The 14,509-nt window shown below is 40.4% G+C and overlaps 1 protein-coding gene across 7 annotated transcripts in view; it reads right to left on the bottom strand.

The window, feature by feature from the left end:
• Positions 1–2,523: 2,523 nt before the first annotated feature.
• The window catches only part of LOC144526301 (tripartite motif-containing protein 2), a 34,964-nt gene continuing 22,978 nt past the window's right edge, over positions 2,524–14,509 (bottom strand). For 6 of the 7 annotated variants that reach the window (XM_078263724.1, XM_078263732.1, XM_078263699.1 and 3 more), the window contains 9 exons: positions 11,469–11,620; positions 11,097–11,277; positions 8,782–9,505; positions 7,695–7,798; positions 6,207–6,374; positions 4,607–4,787; positions 4,096–4,166; positions 3,343–3,483; positions 2,524–2,974 (listed from right to left, as the gene is read on the bottom strand). In XM_078263724.1, coding sequence (XP_078119850.1) covers positions 2,822–2,974; positions 3,343–3,483; positions 4,096–4,166; positions 4,607–4,787; positions 6,207–6,374; positions 7,695–7,798; positions 8,782–9,505; positions 11,097–11,277; positions 11,469–11,620 — 1,875 coding nt within the window. In that variant the 3' untranslated portion in view covers positions 2,524–2,821. The remainder of the gene's footprint in view (positions 2,975–3,342; positions 3,484–4,095; positions 4,167–4,606; positions 4,788–6,206; positions 6,375–7,694; positions 7,799–8,781; positions 9,506–11,096; positions 11,278–11,468; positions 11,621–14,509) is intronic. The other variant, XM_078263740.1, reaches the window with a different exon arrangement.

Raw genomic sequence — 14,509 nt, 5'->3', positions numbered from 1 at the left:
ACAGACAAATTTCCCGCGGAAGGCTGTGACGGGAGATCTGCTGCCTTCATAGCTCCTCGTAAACGCCAAATAACCACGGTCCCGTGCGGAGTACGGGGATGTAAGTTATTAGCAAATTGTTGATAGGAAGTGTGCTTAATTTATTTATTTTAAAAGTTACTAGGCACATCGATTTATTGTGCAACGTCACGTCTGAGCGTACCGCAGAAAAACGGTCATGTTTGCCAGTTTTGGGTCGTAATTGTCTTCTTTGCTGCTTCAGTCGTGATTATTTCCGACAACAAGTGAAGGCAGCATTACTTTAACGGGGAGGAGCGATGTTGTTTGACGACTTCTCGTGATTTTCTGACTCCCTCTGCTGTCTAACAAAATACATTGTTTAAATAGGGACAGGAATGTATAATAAAAATGCCCAATTGTCAAACGATGAACTATTAACTTCTGTAGGTCTGCTGTCAACGACAACGACATGAGTGACAGTGTTCTGTGCAGACGAGACTTGCAGTCTTTTGTTATCACCAATCATATTGAAAACACTGATTGATAAGTGCAGGGAGAATTAAAATAGGCTACCTGCAAACCTTAACAGATTTTTAGAATAATGAACATGCAAATTACATTTCTGACTTGAATAGTGTCAGTCTTCAAACGAATATATGCTATATTCATTAAAAAAAAACATTATTTCCTCATAATGCAGAGTTAATAATAAATGCCCCTTATAATGACGCCACAAAATCAATTACAAACACAGTATTCTTTCCTATGGGCACTTTAATTCCAGTTGGCATTACAAATATAAACAAGAAAATGGAAAACAAATAATTTAAAAGGATTGTGTACAAAATAGATGACTAAACTCAAAAGCAAGTACTTAAAACTATGTGCTTGAGGACAAACAAATTGTGAAGGCTTTATAATAGGAGCACAGTGCTTTTTTTTTTTCTTCTTTTTTTTTACAACACACACCTCAATTGTTGGAACTACATATTTCATCTTTGAGGATAACAAATCGTTTCTTTTTCTTTTTTTTACTAAAATACAACGTGTTAGTAGTTCTACAGATTTTTTGAAAAACATGGTATAGGCAAAGCGCACATGGTAAGGAGTGAAGGTGATCACAGCTCTGCATCTGATGTTTGATTAAACCTGCATTGCAACTTGAACAAACCTTTTCACTGATGCGTCTAAGGACTGAGTTTATTTTCACTAGTTTTGCTATTCATTCAAACTTTGCAAAAAAATATAAGATGTTTGCAAATAATCACAGCAGATTTGTAGGTCAACATCGAGTGGCTTTTGTTTGGTACCTTAATTGATCACAACGCACTCACACAATCACACTTGTCTTGCACACACAAACTGTTTTTGTAAAAAACAATTAAGCAGAAGTTTTCAGCATACTTTAACAACTGTGTGTGTGTGTGTGTGTGTGTGTGTGTGTGTGTGTGTGTGTGTGTGTGTGTGTGTGAGTGAGTGAGTGAGTGAGTGTGTGTGTGTGTGTGTGTGTGTGTGTGTGTGAATGTGTGTGTGTTTCAATTTAAAGCGATACAAATTACATTGACTAGTCATTTTTACATAGAGATAGTATCGTGTACAGTGCTCCCATTCATAGTTTAGTTTGGTGGTATTGTTGAGTGTCAGCTTGAAACATTTATATATAGTGCACAGTAGCTTTTCTGGTGTTTAATAGTAAAAACAGCATGCACAGAGATGCCTAATCATGCTCTAAAACACCCTGCTACTAGGTAGGTGGAATATTTTTACGTTATAGAGAACAGGCAAAATGTGAGGACTCCGAGCATTTAACAGGAAGCTGCAGTCACTGGAACTATAAATAGAAATCCTATTATTCTTCAGGCGACTAAGAAGTCTACTTCAATTTCAATCTAACTTAACACAGTGTCCAACCAGTATTTTAGGAACAAGTGCAATAGCATTATTTTTTTTTCCAGTTTTTCTGCCATATCACAGCAAATCATACATATGTACAATGTTTAAGTTTTCCTTTTCAAATCAGTGTAATTAAAGTGATGGTTCGGAGTAATTTCACTCTAGGCTGCTTTGCACCTTGACCTCGAGCCAAACCCCCCATAAGATGTTTTCCCTTGTTACAACGTTGGTCGAGTTAGCGTTATCAGCTGGTTAGCTTAGTGCAGGCGCTAATGGATCCACGTTTGTATCTCGTAAAGTACCCCACTAATAATGCCCGGAATGATACCAAACTTCTACAGTAGTACAAATAGTTTCTGTACTTATAAAACAAGGCATTATAACCTTTGTAACTACACCAGAAGTATATTTAAATAACACTTGCCTGATGGATACTACTGCGCTATCGCAGTAGTATCGCAGCAGCCGAGAGATATATCCATCAGGCAAGTGTTATTTAAATATACTTCTGGTGTAGTTACAAACTTTCTAATGCCTCGTTTTATAAGTACAGAAACTATTTGTACTACTGTAGAAGTTTGATATCATTCCGGGCATTTATTAGTGGGGTAATTTACGAGATACAAACTTGGATCCATTAGCGCCTGCACTAAGCTAACCAGCTGATAACGCTAACTCGACCAACGTTATAACAAGGGAAAAAAGCAGTGAATATCATAGATCCTCTCACTTCATTCAAACCACAAGTCATTCTCTCTGTAGTTTCTTCAGCTTAGGAGGTCAGACAGAATATCACAGTCACACAGATGGCACGACGACAGCATGATTCAAGGATGAATGGGTGAGTGCAAATCTGCCAACTAATGAGTGCATGTGTGTGAGGTGTGTGTATATACACTGTACAGTTTTGTGCGTTGAGAAATAAGGGCTACTGCAGGTAGCGGTAGACTTTAAAGCAGTGGTTGCCAGAATCTGCAACCACAACATGTCCGTCAGAGGTGAGAGCCAGTCCCTGCGGGCCGTACAGCGGGTCTGCTGATGTGTTGATGTAGGACAGGAACGAACCACTGCCATCAAACACCTGATAGACGGGGGGGGAGAGAATAAAGTCATTGTTCTGTTTATTTGAATTTGCGTCTATATGCATTGTCTCGTTGAGTATAGTGTGGCAAGGAAATGTTAAGAACGCCAAATAGTGGCCGGGCTGGCTCAGTGGTTGAGCAGGCGCACATATGCTGAGAGGTTTATGCCTCGACGCAGAGGTCCACTGTTTGAATCCTTTCTCACCTAGCTGTCCTGTCAAAAATTAAAGGCGGTAAAGCCCCAATAAATAATCTTAAAAAAAAAAAAAAAGAACACCAAATAATTGACATATACTGAAATCCTGTCTAAATGTTAAATGCAGCAGGGGTAAAAGTCTGCTTCTGCTTGGATTTTCTTTTAACTGACCTGTATCCTGCTGTTGCCCCAGTCTGCTACTATGATGTTTCCATTGACATCCACTGCCACTCCAGTGGGGGCATTGAACTGGCCGTTGCCCTCACCGTTAGAACCAAACTTCAGTAAGAATTCTCCCTCTGTGTTGAACACCTACAATTTTTTTAAGGGAGTAATAGCATGGAGACAATAATCTTACCAGTGAGCCATTGTTTGCCAACACAGTTATCAATATACTAAATGCATCAACTAAAGAATAGTTTAGAAGGGAAAAACAAGACTTTTCAATAGAGGAGAAAAAGTCTAAAAAGTCAGTGGTGTAGTCTACGTGATACGCAGATTTACGCAGTATACCCACTAAGAAAGCTACAGGATTTCCATATACCCACTTAAAAATGCCCAATGACACGCAACAACATACTTTCCATTATATTTTTTATATATTTTGAATTGTCATCTGTGTTTTTCTTCTTCGCATAGGCTAAATAAAAGTATTTCCACCGTAAATTGGTGCATAAAAGTGTATCCGAATACAGGAAATTAAGTCGTTGCTAAAAACCTCCCTGGGAGAGGACACTCAGACCCCCCACCATGATATGCCCCCCCCAAAAAAAAAGAGTAGACTACACCACTGTTAAAAGTATATCATACAAAAAAAACAAGTCATCATTTCTAGTACTAAAATCTGGACTAGTCATCATTATTTCATAATATTAGACTTTGTATACGTGTAATACACTTCCACCAGTCTGATATTGCCCGTACCTTGACTGAGTGGTTGTGGAAATCTGTCACAATGATTTCGTTGTTGTTGTTGACAGCAGCAAAGTGAGGCCCTTAAGGACACAGACAACAAAGTCTCAGATATGTGCCGTTTAATCAAAATCAAACTGTTTGGTTTAGAAAACAACCTCATGACAAATGTTTGTTTTTTTGAGGACATGCAAATGAATAAGTAGCCAAATGAATTTAATGACAAAACAAGATTGTTCAAACTTATAATACCATGATCCGTGCTGCTACATGCTGTTTTGGGGACAGTTGAGTAAATAATGTAATGACCATTTAGGGCTATCCTATGTTTTTTTTAACTGATATCAGTGAGAAATGATGTGTCCTTTGGCTCCTGTCTAATCTATTTATTAAAAAACAAACAAACTCCGAAGTCAAAGGATGATGGGTTCTTTATGGTTCCTGGTTTGGCATTCGTCTTCATTCCACATGCAGGTGTGAGCTGGTTTGAGAAAGACTGTAAGGGGGGCAGTGCACATATTACCATTGAGTGTACCTGCAAACTGCCTGTCACCGTTGCCACGGTTCCCAAACTTGGTGACCAGCTTGCCGTTGATCTGAAAGATGAAGACGCAGCAGGCCTTGTTGTCGACCACGATGATGTGGCCGTTCCTGTCCACTGACACGCCTTTAGGGCCCATCAGCTTCCCCGAGCCAATCTTGTTCTGGAGAAGTCGTGGATTTGACATTTCTGTTAGAAGTTTCTAATCACATAGTTCATGATAGTGAACTTCAGGGAGTATGGTCAAAGTAAATGTATATGTATATGTATATTAACACCAGTTTGTTTCACATATAGTTAAGAGTGAGTGTTTGTCTGGCATAAAGCCTGATCTATGCTTCTGCGTTAAAACTACGGCGTAGCTACGTACGTAGGTACGCGGAGACACGGACCCTATGCCGGACCCTACGCCGGACCCTACGCCGTAGCCTGACTGCACCTCTCAAAAAATGTAACTACACGTCGTGGCAACCCACATCGCTCGGCCATTGCTTGGTAGCATTGCATTTCCCCCCCGACTCATTTCCTGGTTTTCTCTCTCCATAAACAACATGAAATCAAGGAGAGGGTTAACTTTTCCTGCTACAGATTTTCCACCGTGGTCAAAAAACACAGGGGAGACACTTTGTTTCTCTCACTATGACTCTAGAGTCGGCACTCACGCCGAAGCTAATCACCGTCACTCTCTCACTCGCTCAACCACACACTCCCCACACACACATGCCGGCCCTGCTATTCTCCTAAAGAGATCGACGCACACACCAATGCACAAGTATAAACTTCAGGCTACTTACATAGGCTACGGCGAAAGCTCTGCATGCAGCCTCCGCAGAACCATAAATCACGCTTTATGCTCACAGGAGTCTCTTTAAAAAACTGTTTTGACTTGAAGTTAAACAGGCTGCAAAATTAACCATCCCACAAATATACACACACTACAGATGGACAGTGGTTGAGAGAAGGGCTGCATTCAGTGAATAAACCACAGGCTGACCTAAATGGAACATGGCAGTATTTTACATTTTGCTATTAAAGCCCTGCTGTAACTATAAGTAAGAAAATAATACAAGTTCTATCAAACTATCCAATGCACAAGGCTAGAAGTGCTGAAGAAGAACTTCAATGTAAAATCTGCACTGTTTGATTCAGTATTAACATTTCTGAAATAGACTCAAAAGGGAAGTGAAAATCTGCACCTGTGCATCTCTGTAAACCTCTAGAAATTGGCGAACGAGGTGTGAAAATTGCAAATGACTAACAGATGTTAATCAGAGTGTGACATCTACAATAAAGCACCTGTTTTTCTATTTGTACCATTGAAAAAGTGTAATTGCAAAAAGTCCATCATTGTAAAAGGTAGAGGGGGGTTTGAAGGGACAATATACAGTAACATTTGATTCCAGTATTTATGGCAGCAACATCTGTGGTAATATCCTGGCCATTATTGTGTTCCCTTTGGCAAAACACTAATATGGTGGTGAGGGGTGCACAGTTAAGATCAAACGTAGTTCATTTGCTCTTGATACTTTGATACTAACAGTCTTAGTATCAAATAAAGATCAAACATTAAATCCTGACTTACCTTAAACTTGCCTTCACTTGAAAAGATGCTGACCCATTTGTTGTCGTAGTCTGCAATGATGATGTCACCATTTGGGTGGATGGCAACTCCCGTCGGCCGCTGCAGTTGACCCGGAGTCCTGCCCCGCACGCCAAAACGACTTTTAAACTGGCCATCATTGGAGAAAATCTGCAAAACACATATATCATATCTTTCACATCTGGCAACTCGGGTTTTAAAAAGTTGGCAGTTGACAACAACACACAGACCAAAACAAAAACAGACATTCCGCACCGCAATGGAAATGTCAAAGGACAACATACTGGCGTTAGCATTGTTTTCAGAGAAGGCAGTATTTCAACTTAGCATGTTTCCTTAATATCTCATTTTTTGATTTAATACCGTAACTGACAGTAAGGTCCCATCAGTTCGTACAGAGCTTGGCAAAAAGGCTTTCTCTTTTTCTGCCCCCTCAAACTGGAATACACTGCAGCAGGATCTAAAACTGTCCAGCTTGATTCCACTAGGGGATTTTAAACTCATTTTAAGGCTACTGGAAAAAACATCTTTGGAGTCTTGTTCTTGCTTTTAGTACTTTAGTGTTTTAAGTCTACTTGGCACTTTCATTTAAATATTGTATATAGTAAATAGTGTGTATACTGTTGTAATCTGTTTGTCTTGTTGTCTTGCATTGCCAGACCTTCCTTCACACACTGCCGAGCTGCGGAGGAAGGTCTGGCTAGTCCGCACAGCATTCCGGGATGGGAGAGAAACGTGCTCTGGTTTATTGGCATTTCTTGAAACCAATCACAATCGTCTTGGGCGGTGCTAAGCGCTGCAGGGAGCCCCGGTGCCTCCGGAAAATAGCCTCAGGAAGGAACTTGTTTTGGTGGAACGTGTATGTTCAAAGGTTGTTTTAGTCGTTCAACAGAAAACTCAGATTGGACAGATAGTCTAGCTAGCTGTCTGGATTTACCCTGCAGAGATCTGAGGAGCAGTTAACCATAGTCCTCAGAAATCCACCGGAGTTTAAAATTCCAACACAAAAAAACAGACATCCGGTCGAAAAAAAGGACATATGCCAGAATTTCTGGCGGCAACGGGGCAATCCTGGAAGTGGAAGGTCGTGGATATAGACTAGTCGGTAACTGATGTTGTGTATTGTCCCTAACAAGTCTCTCTTGAGAATAAGACCCTGTGTCTCAATGAGATTACCTGTATAAATAAAGGTTAAATCAAATCAAATAAAACCAAATTACATATTGCTCCTTTAAAGTTAAAATAATAACAGAGAACTTAAATGCATCATTTGGGTCTTCAGTAGCCTACAAAGGCATACTATATACACAGTGTATTTCCATGGAGATGGCAAAGTGCATAGGCAGCACTGTTCAAGGTAACTGAACAATGAGAAGTTACAGTGCTCCACCAATGACCTCTCCCCACACCCCGTAACATACTGTCTATCTGGTTGAGGGCAGCATCTTCAGCACAGGAAGTTGTTTTCACCTGGACACACTGGTTGTTGCTGTCTGCTATCAGCACCTTTCCCACAGTTGAGGCAGCCACTCCTTGCAGATTAGTGAACTCCCCTTTGTTTCTTCCTTTTGTACCTGAAAAAAACATGAAATACATTAGTAGACTTATGGTAAATAAAAACCTCATACTTTATATGGATTACAAACTAAAATATTTTCATGAACTGAATCAGGGTAGAATGAATTGGTGCCTAGACCTGTTTATACTGGCATTTAGGTGAGACTGTATGGATGCATTTATTTAAATTGCTGGATATCTCTTTTGACACTATCTGTATAAGCTGTTCAAACCTGTCTGTGGTCGATCTATTGGTCATGTAAATGACAGGCTTAAAAATAAAATTGTTCACTTCATTCGTTCATTCATCAGACTGAAAATGTGACTTGTTGGTTTAGAACTTAAAGTCAAGCTTATATTTTAAATGTAGTTTTATCAAGTTAATCATGTAAAGAGGGGACACTTTGCAATTCAAGAGAATACTGGCTCCATTTTGGCACTAGCATCTTTTAGTTAGTTAGTACTGTAATAACAATACACTAAATCTGGCTTGCATTGAGTCTGTTAATGTCAAACTTGTACTGTAAAGGCTATTAAAAACATGTATTTATTACTGAAATAGTGTATAGTGTAAAGCTGCAACAAATGATTTGTATAATCAAGTAATATTTCAATTATTTTTACGAATGATTTCTGAAATCTACAAAATAGCAGAAAATGGTGGAAAAGATTACGTCTTCAAATTGCTCATTTTGTCTGACCAAGAGTCCAAAACCCAAAGATTTTCAATTTACAATGATATAAAACAGAGAAAGGCAGCCAATCCAAAAATGTTTGGCATTTTTCCCTGACTAATGACTTAAATGAATAATGAATTGTCAAAACAAGTTATTGATTAATATTTTGACTTTACTTTTGGCACTGATAAAGTGAAAACAAGATTAGTAAGTTTTGGCAAACATGTTTGATGTCATGTTTTTAAAAAAAGATTTTAGACATATGTGAGTGCATATTTGGCGTTAAGTGCAGCTGGTCTGCTGGGCTGCTACAGCGTTCTTACCGATTCTGAAGATAAGGTCGTCCTCGATGGGGTTCTCCTTCCTCCTCCCTGTGCTGTACATACTGGCCGGCCTCTTGATAGCCTTCTGTTTGATGTGACCACTGCCCGGAGACTTCAGCCTCTTCTTGATGCTGTCTGAACTTGCCGACACATCTATGGATTTGGTGGTCTTTATCTTAAAGGGGCTTCCTTTGATATGTTGGTCATATAAACGCAGCGATAAATTAAAAGTCCCCTCTTTAGGAGCTGCGAACAGGTACTCGTAAGTGCCGTTCTTGTTGTCCAGTATCTCCCCTTCACCTTTGCTACCATCAGGTGAGGACATTTCAGCAGTGATGACTGCGTTGCCCATCTTACACAGCTCTCCATCTTTGTCTTTAGTGGTTATGGTGATGGAAGTGGGGACACCCACCACACAGTGGCGTAACCCTTCGCCTGTCGCCACAGTCTCAGAGGCCACCGCGTTAGTGGTTACAATGGTGCCCAGGTTGTGGATGGATTTCTTTAGTCCTTCCGTCTCGACGATGAAGTCCAGCTGGTCGTTCTCTCCGGGCTGCAGAGGAAGCTCCTGGCTGGCCAGCTCAATGAGACGCTCGCTCATCTGCTTCTTCACCAGCAGTACCTCGGCCTCGGTGCCGTGGCTCAGGGCCTGCTCTGTGAAGTTACAGCTGCTGTTGATGCCATCCTGGCCCTGCAGCAGGGTATCCAGCTGGGCTTGAAGCACCTAGTACACACACCAGGGGGCAGCAGGATAACATTGTGGTTAGAGAGACAGTCCTTCCACATGGACCAAATAAGTGCAGTAAAAGCAGACAGATCCAGTACGGAGGGCAAGTGAAATCAGAATTCCCCTATGAGATCAACAACTGTATAAAAATAAAGCTTACCGCATGACTTGTCACCATTAAAGGGGTGGGTTCTTAGCTCATTTGGGGCATGTTGGCATAAACATACATTCTTGTGATTCTAAAACGTACAGCTTTTAGACATACGCAGTGATCTACAATGAAAACAGATGAATATCTGTTTTCGCCATCCTGTGTTGACTTGCAGAGATTTGTCCATGACATTACTGTTACTGGTATAGTTTACCTGCATCAAGTAACGCATTATCTGATGATCCATTAAGTGTTAACTAAACACGTACGCTCAAAATGAATTGCTAATTTCTTAATGCTGAACAAAAGGAATTAATGATACATGCTGCAGTAATTCATGCATTAAATCATCACAAGTCATGCATTACTTAAGGATGTTTTTGTAACAAGAAAGTGTTGTTCATTTTGGCTAATCATAAGCTAACACACAATACATTAAGATGATGAAATCTATCAGTATGCTATACTTTGCGTGGTATAAAAAGAAGTACTAATGCAGTTTAAGCAAATTTCCACTGTTCCTTGTTATTAATGGGACATCACCACACTCATTAAAGTAGACAGACTCACCCGCATCTGACCATCACCCTCCTCTTCTTCTCCAACAAGAGAGGCCATTAAGTCATTTATCCCTGGAGTCAAATGTTTCCCCCTCTACTATCTCTACTGTCTCTTCATACCAATTCACAATCTGGAGCTCTGAAAACTAACGTACATACTGTAAGAATAGAGATTAAGCTTCAGACGAAGAGGATAAAGTGTTGCATGAAGAGCAGAGCTGTACGGTGTTCCCTCGCTGCACATGACACACCCAAAGTGTGCACATACAGTACACTGGCTCCATCTAGCTACCAGCAACAACACAGCTGAAAGTCATATATCTGACTTTCCCCTGGGCTCCAGTGTTTTGACTGCACACAACCCAGTGAATTGTAAATCATTAGCAAATCATGTGAGCTCCCTGAGGGGCCGGTGGCAGGCTACTAACAAGACTTGGGTGAATGATTGTCTGGATTGGGGTGGTGCCCCAGCTCCCTGGCCCCCCTCGTTCTGCCTGTTAATCGCCGATCAGACCAGCTGAGCCCCTGACACAGATCAGCAAAAACAACCTGACGAGTAGCCTGTCATAGGTTTAATGCTTTCCGAAAATAGATCATAATTAGGTCAATGTTCATTTTGTCTTTCTGTATCATTTCCTTTTGTTATTCACTCCAAAACCTCATCATACGAATAAATCAGAGCCTCCAGTTAATACAGCCCCTTTAAGAGGCAGATAATGACCATTATATACTTTACGCTGATTACTAAAAACTCAAACATCACTTATCTTTATTGTGACAAAGTCTAAACCAAACATCCGAGCACATAAACACATAAACTACACTCTGCACGCGTCAGCTGAATTAGAGTACTTTGTTTCAGACCGTGTTACTTCACCTTCTGCTTGAGGCCGTAGTTGACCTCCAGCTCCATCAGTAAAACGCTCTTGCGGACATTCAGAGTCTTCTGCAACTCATCAAAGGTAGTATGGATGCCGTCCTCGATGGAGCTCTTTTGATTGGTCAGCTGCTGCAGGATCTCTGACAGCGTCTGCAGGGCTGAGTCGATCTCTGGCAACCTGCGAGCCACAGAGGGACCGGAGGAATGAGGAGACATTTTTAATATAATGACTCAACAGTCACACGACAGAGTGTGCACATAAAAAAGGAAAAGTGTTGGTTTAATTTGTGCCATCACGGCTGTTATTTCGGAGTAATATGCATACAGTATGTAGTGTAGTATGAAGTCTACATAATGCTGCTGTTGTACCTCTTCTTGACAGCGTCTAACTGGTCCTGTAATGAGGCCTTGTGTTGTTCCACTACGTCTTTAAGAGGCACAGTTGGGTGTTCTCCATGTTCGCCACTCGTACACTCCTGACACATGGCCGTCTCACAAGGCGGACAGTAAAACTCCATGACCTAAGCAACAGGAAAAGGTAGAGATTTGACTTAAATATGGGGTTGAGGCTAAGTACAACATTTCTTAGCCACATTTGCAGCGTGGCTGACGTTGGTGAATGTAACTAAGTGCATTTACTCAAGTACTCTTCTTAAGTACAAATTTGAGGTACCTGTACTTTACTTGAGTCTTTTCTTTTCATGCCACTTTCCACTTCTACTCCACTACATTTCAGAGGAAAATATTGTACTTTTTACTCCACTACATTCATCTTACAACTTTAGTTACTACTTACTTTACAAATTAAGATTTTTGCACACAAACACATGTAGTCAATAAAAGACGATGTTTTATTATAAATTTAACTACACAACAATATATAAGCTTACAAGTACATCTGAAATGATTAGCCGATTAAACAAAGAACAGTTTGGATCGTTTCCAGTTTCTAAAATGTGAGGATTTTTCTGCGTTGAGTACTTTTACAATTAAGTATTAAAAGTAAAAGTACTCAATGCAGAAAAATCCTAACATTTTACTTTAGTTTTAAGTAAAATGATGTAAGTATCATCAGGAAAATATATTTTCCTGATGATACTTACATCATTTTACTAAAGTAACACTTTCAATGCAAGACTTTTACTTGTAACAAAGTATTCTACAGTGCGGTATTAGTACTTTTACTTAAGTAAAGGATCTGAATACTTCTTCCACCACTGCCATGAACAGACATTCATGTTCCCCAGAGGATGAAGCCTACTGACTTTGTTGATTGCCTGACTTTTTTTCTCTGGCGCCACCAGCAGGTTAACATTTTTGGTTCAGAGAGTGAAATGTCTCAGCACCAACGGGATGGATTTGCCATGAAATTTGGTACACACATCCATGTTCCCCACAAGATGAATATCAAATTTGTAATGTGTCCAAAACTTTGGTTTTATGACCAAATACATGCAAAACTGATGACATTCTCATCAGCCTCAGCTGTACTTTGTGTTTAGTGCTAATTAGCAAATATTAGCATACTTACACACTAAACTAAAATGGTGAACATGGTAAACATTATACCTGCTTAACATCAGCATGTTAGCATTGTCGTTGTGAGCATCTTAGCATGCTGTTAGCATTTAGCTATAAGCACCACTTGTGCCCATGTGTAGTCTAACAGAGCCGCTAGCTAGATGTACACTCTTAATCTTGTTAATATTTATAATTTCTAATAAAAAAACAATTGACCTGAACCAGTGGTCAATGAACTTGACATCTAAGCTGTCCATTATCAGGTCTTAATCAGATTTGTTAGGCAATAATTATTCATTATGAACGCTGCACACAAGTAAATGCTGTATAAGTGTGTTTAAACTAACTTCCAGCCATAGAAGATGGATAACAATTCATGTTCTGCTAAAAAAAAAAAAAAAGCCTATAAACACTAGACAAACAACAGCTGGATGTTCAAATGTGGTTGCTTATAGGTCTGAACTTCATGTTAAGGTAAGTCTGAATCAACGGCAATTCATTTACTGAGTAATCGCCAGAACATCCATCACTGCCAGATATTCCGCCGGATGTCCCTCGCCTTGCAAAACTCTGTTGGTTTCGGGAAACATCAACAAACTTCGAGCTAGCAAGCTGTTCGCTGAAAATGGCAAGTTTCGAAGAGAATTTGGCTCGTGCAACAAGGCAGGCCTGCTTGCTTCTTTCTGGGAATGATTGTAAAGGTTTACAAGGAATATGTTTACAACATTTACTATTTAACTGGGGCATTTTGGGGCAGATTGGCGGGGATTTGCAATGGACAAAATACACGAGGTGATACACTGGTAAGAGCAAATTACGTTTAACCATGTATCCAGCTAATTTATTAGTTACATTTATGTTACTGTATTGTGTGAACAGTTAACTTCATTTTATATTGTATGTGGCGTTTTCTTTTGCGGGGTGCACATGTTCCACCAGAACAAGTTCCTTCTCGAGACCAATTTGCAGAGCCACCGTCGCTGCGTCCGGAGCTTAGCAACACCCAAGACAATTGTGATTGGTTTGAAGAAATGCAAACATCCCAGAGCGTTATTTTTTCTCCTATCCAGGAGTGTATGTGTGGAGGGGCCAGACCTTACTCCGCAGCGCTGTGGAGATAGGTCTGGCCAGCGAGACTATGGGCGTTTTCACACCTACCTCATTTGGTCCGGACTTTCAGACTTTTCAGTTTGGTCCGAACCAAAATTGCAGGTGAGAAAGGTGCCTCGAAACATGGTCCGGATCAAAAGAACAAATTTTGGTCCGATCAAAAGAGGTGGTCTTGGTCCGGACCAAACTGAACCGTGGTTCGGTTCGTTTGCAGTATGAAAACACTTTTTGGATGGTTCGGACTTTCGGACCAATTACAGGAAGCTCTGGCAGGCTATCTTGGTGTTATAAGACCGGGGAAGCTCCTTTAAGGAACAGCTCAGTGCTTAGTTTGTAGCCTACGTGAGAGAGAGAGTGTGCAGACAGCTGTCAGCTATCAGAGCAGAATATAAATCAGCAGTTTACTTGTTATGTGGTAGGCCTCGTAAATGTACAAAGAGCCGCAGCAGTAGGGGAGAGCAGCAGTCAGTTGAAAAAACTCAGACACAGAGTGAGGATACGAGAGGACGGGGAAGCCCATCTACAAACTAATCAATTATAAGTATCTGGAGACACAGCTCACGTATGTGATGACGGCAGGACGTAGTTTTATCACGTATAGATCTTTAGTGTGCTTGCATAACTGCAGTGTGAAACCAAGACTTACTGGATCAAATATATACAATGTAACAAAAACATGAACCTTGGTCCGGACTTTTAGGTGTGAAAACGCCCTATGTTAAGGTCTATGTAATTTTTGTGTGAGTGTGAGAGAGAGGAGGTAAAAATGAAAACACAGA

This window comes from Sander vitreus, chromosome 2, assembly GCF_031162955.1.
Source record: "Sander vitreus isolate 19-12246 chromosome 2, sanVit1, whole genome shotgun sequence".
Taxonomy (NCBI): Eukaryota; Metazoa; Chordata; class Actinopteri; order Perciformes; family Percidae; genus Sander; species Sander vitreus.
This window is presented reverse-complemented; position numbering and strand designations above follow the sequence as displayed.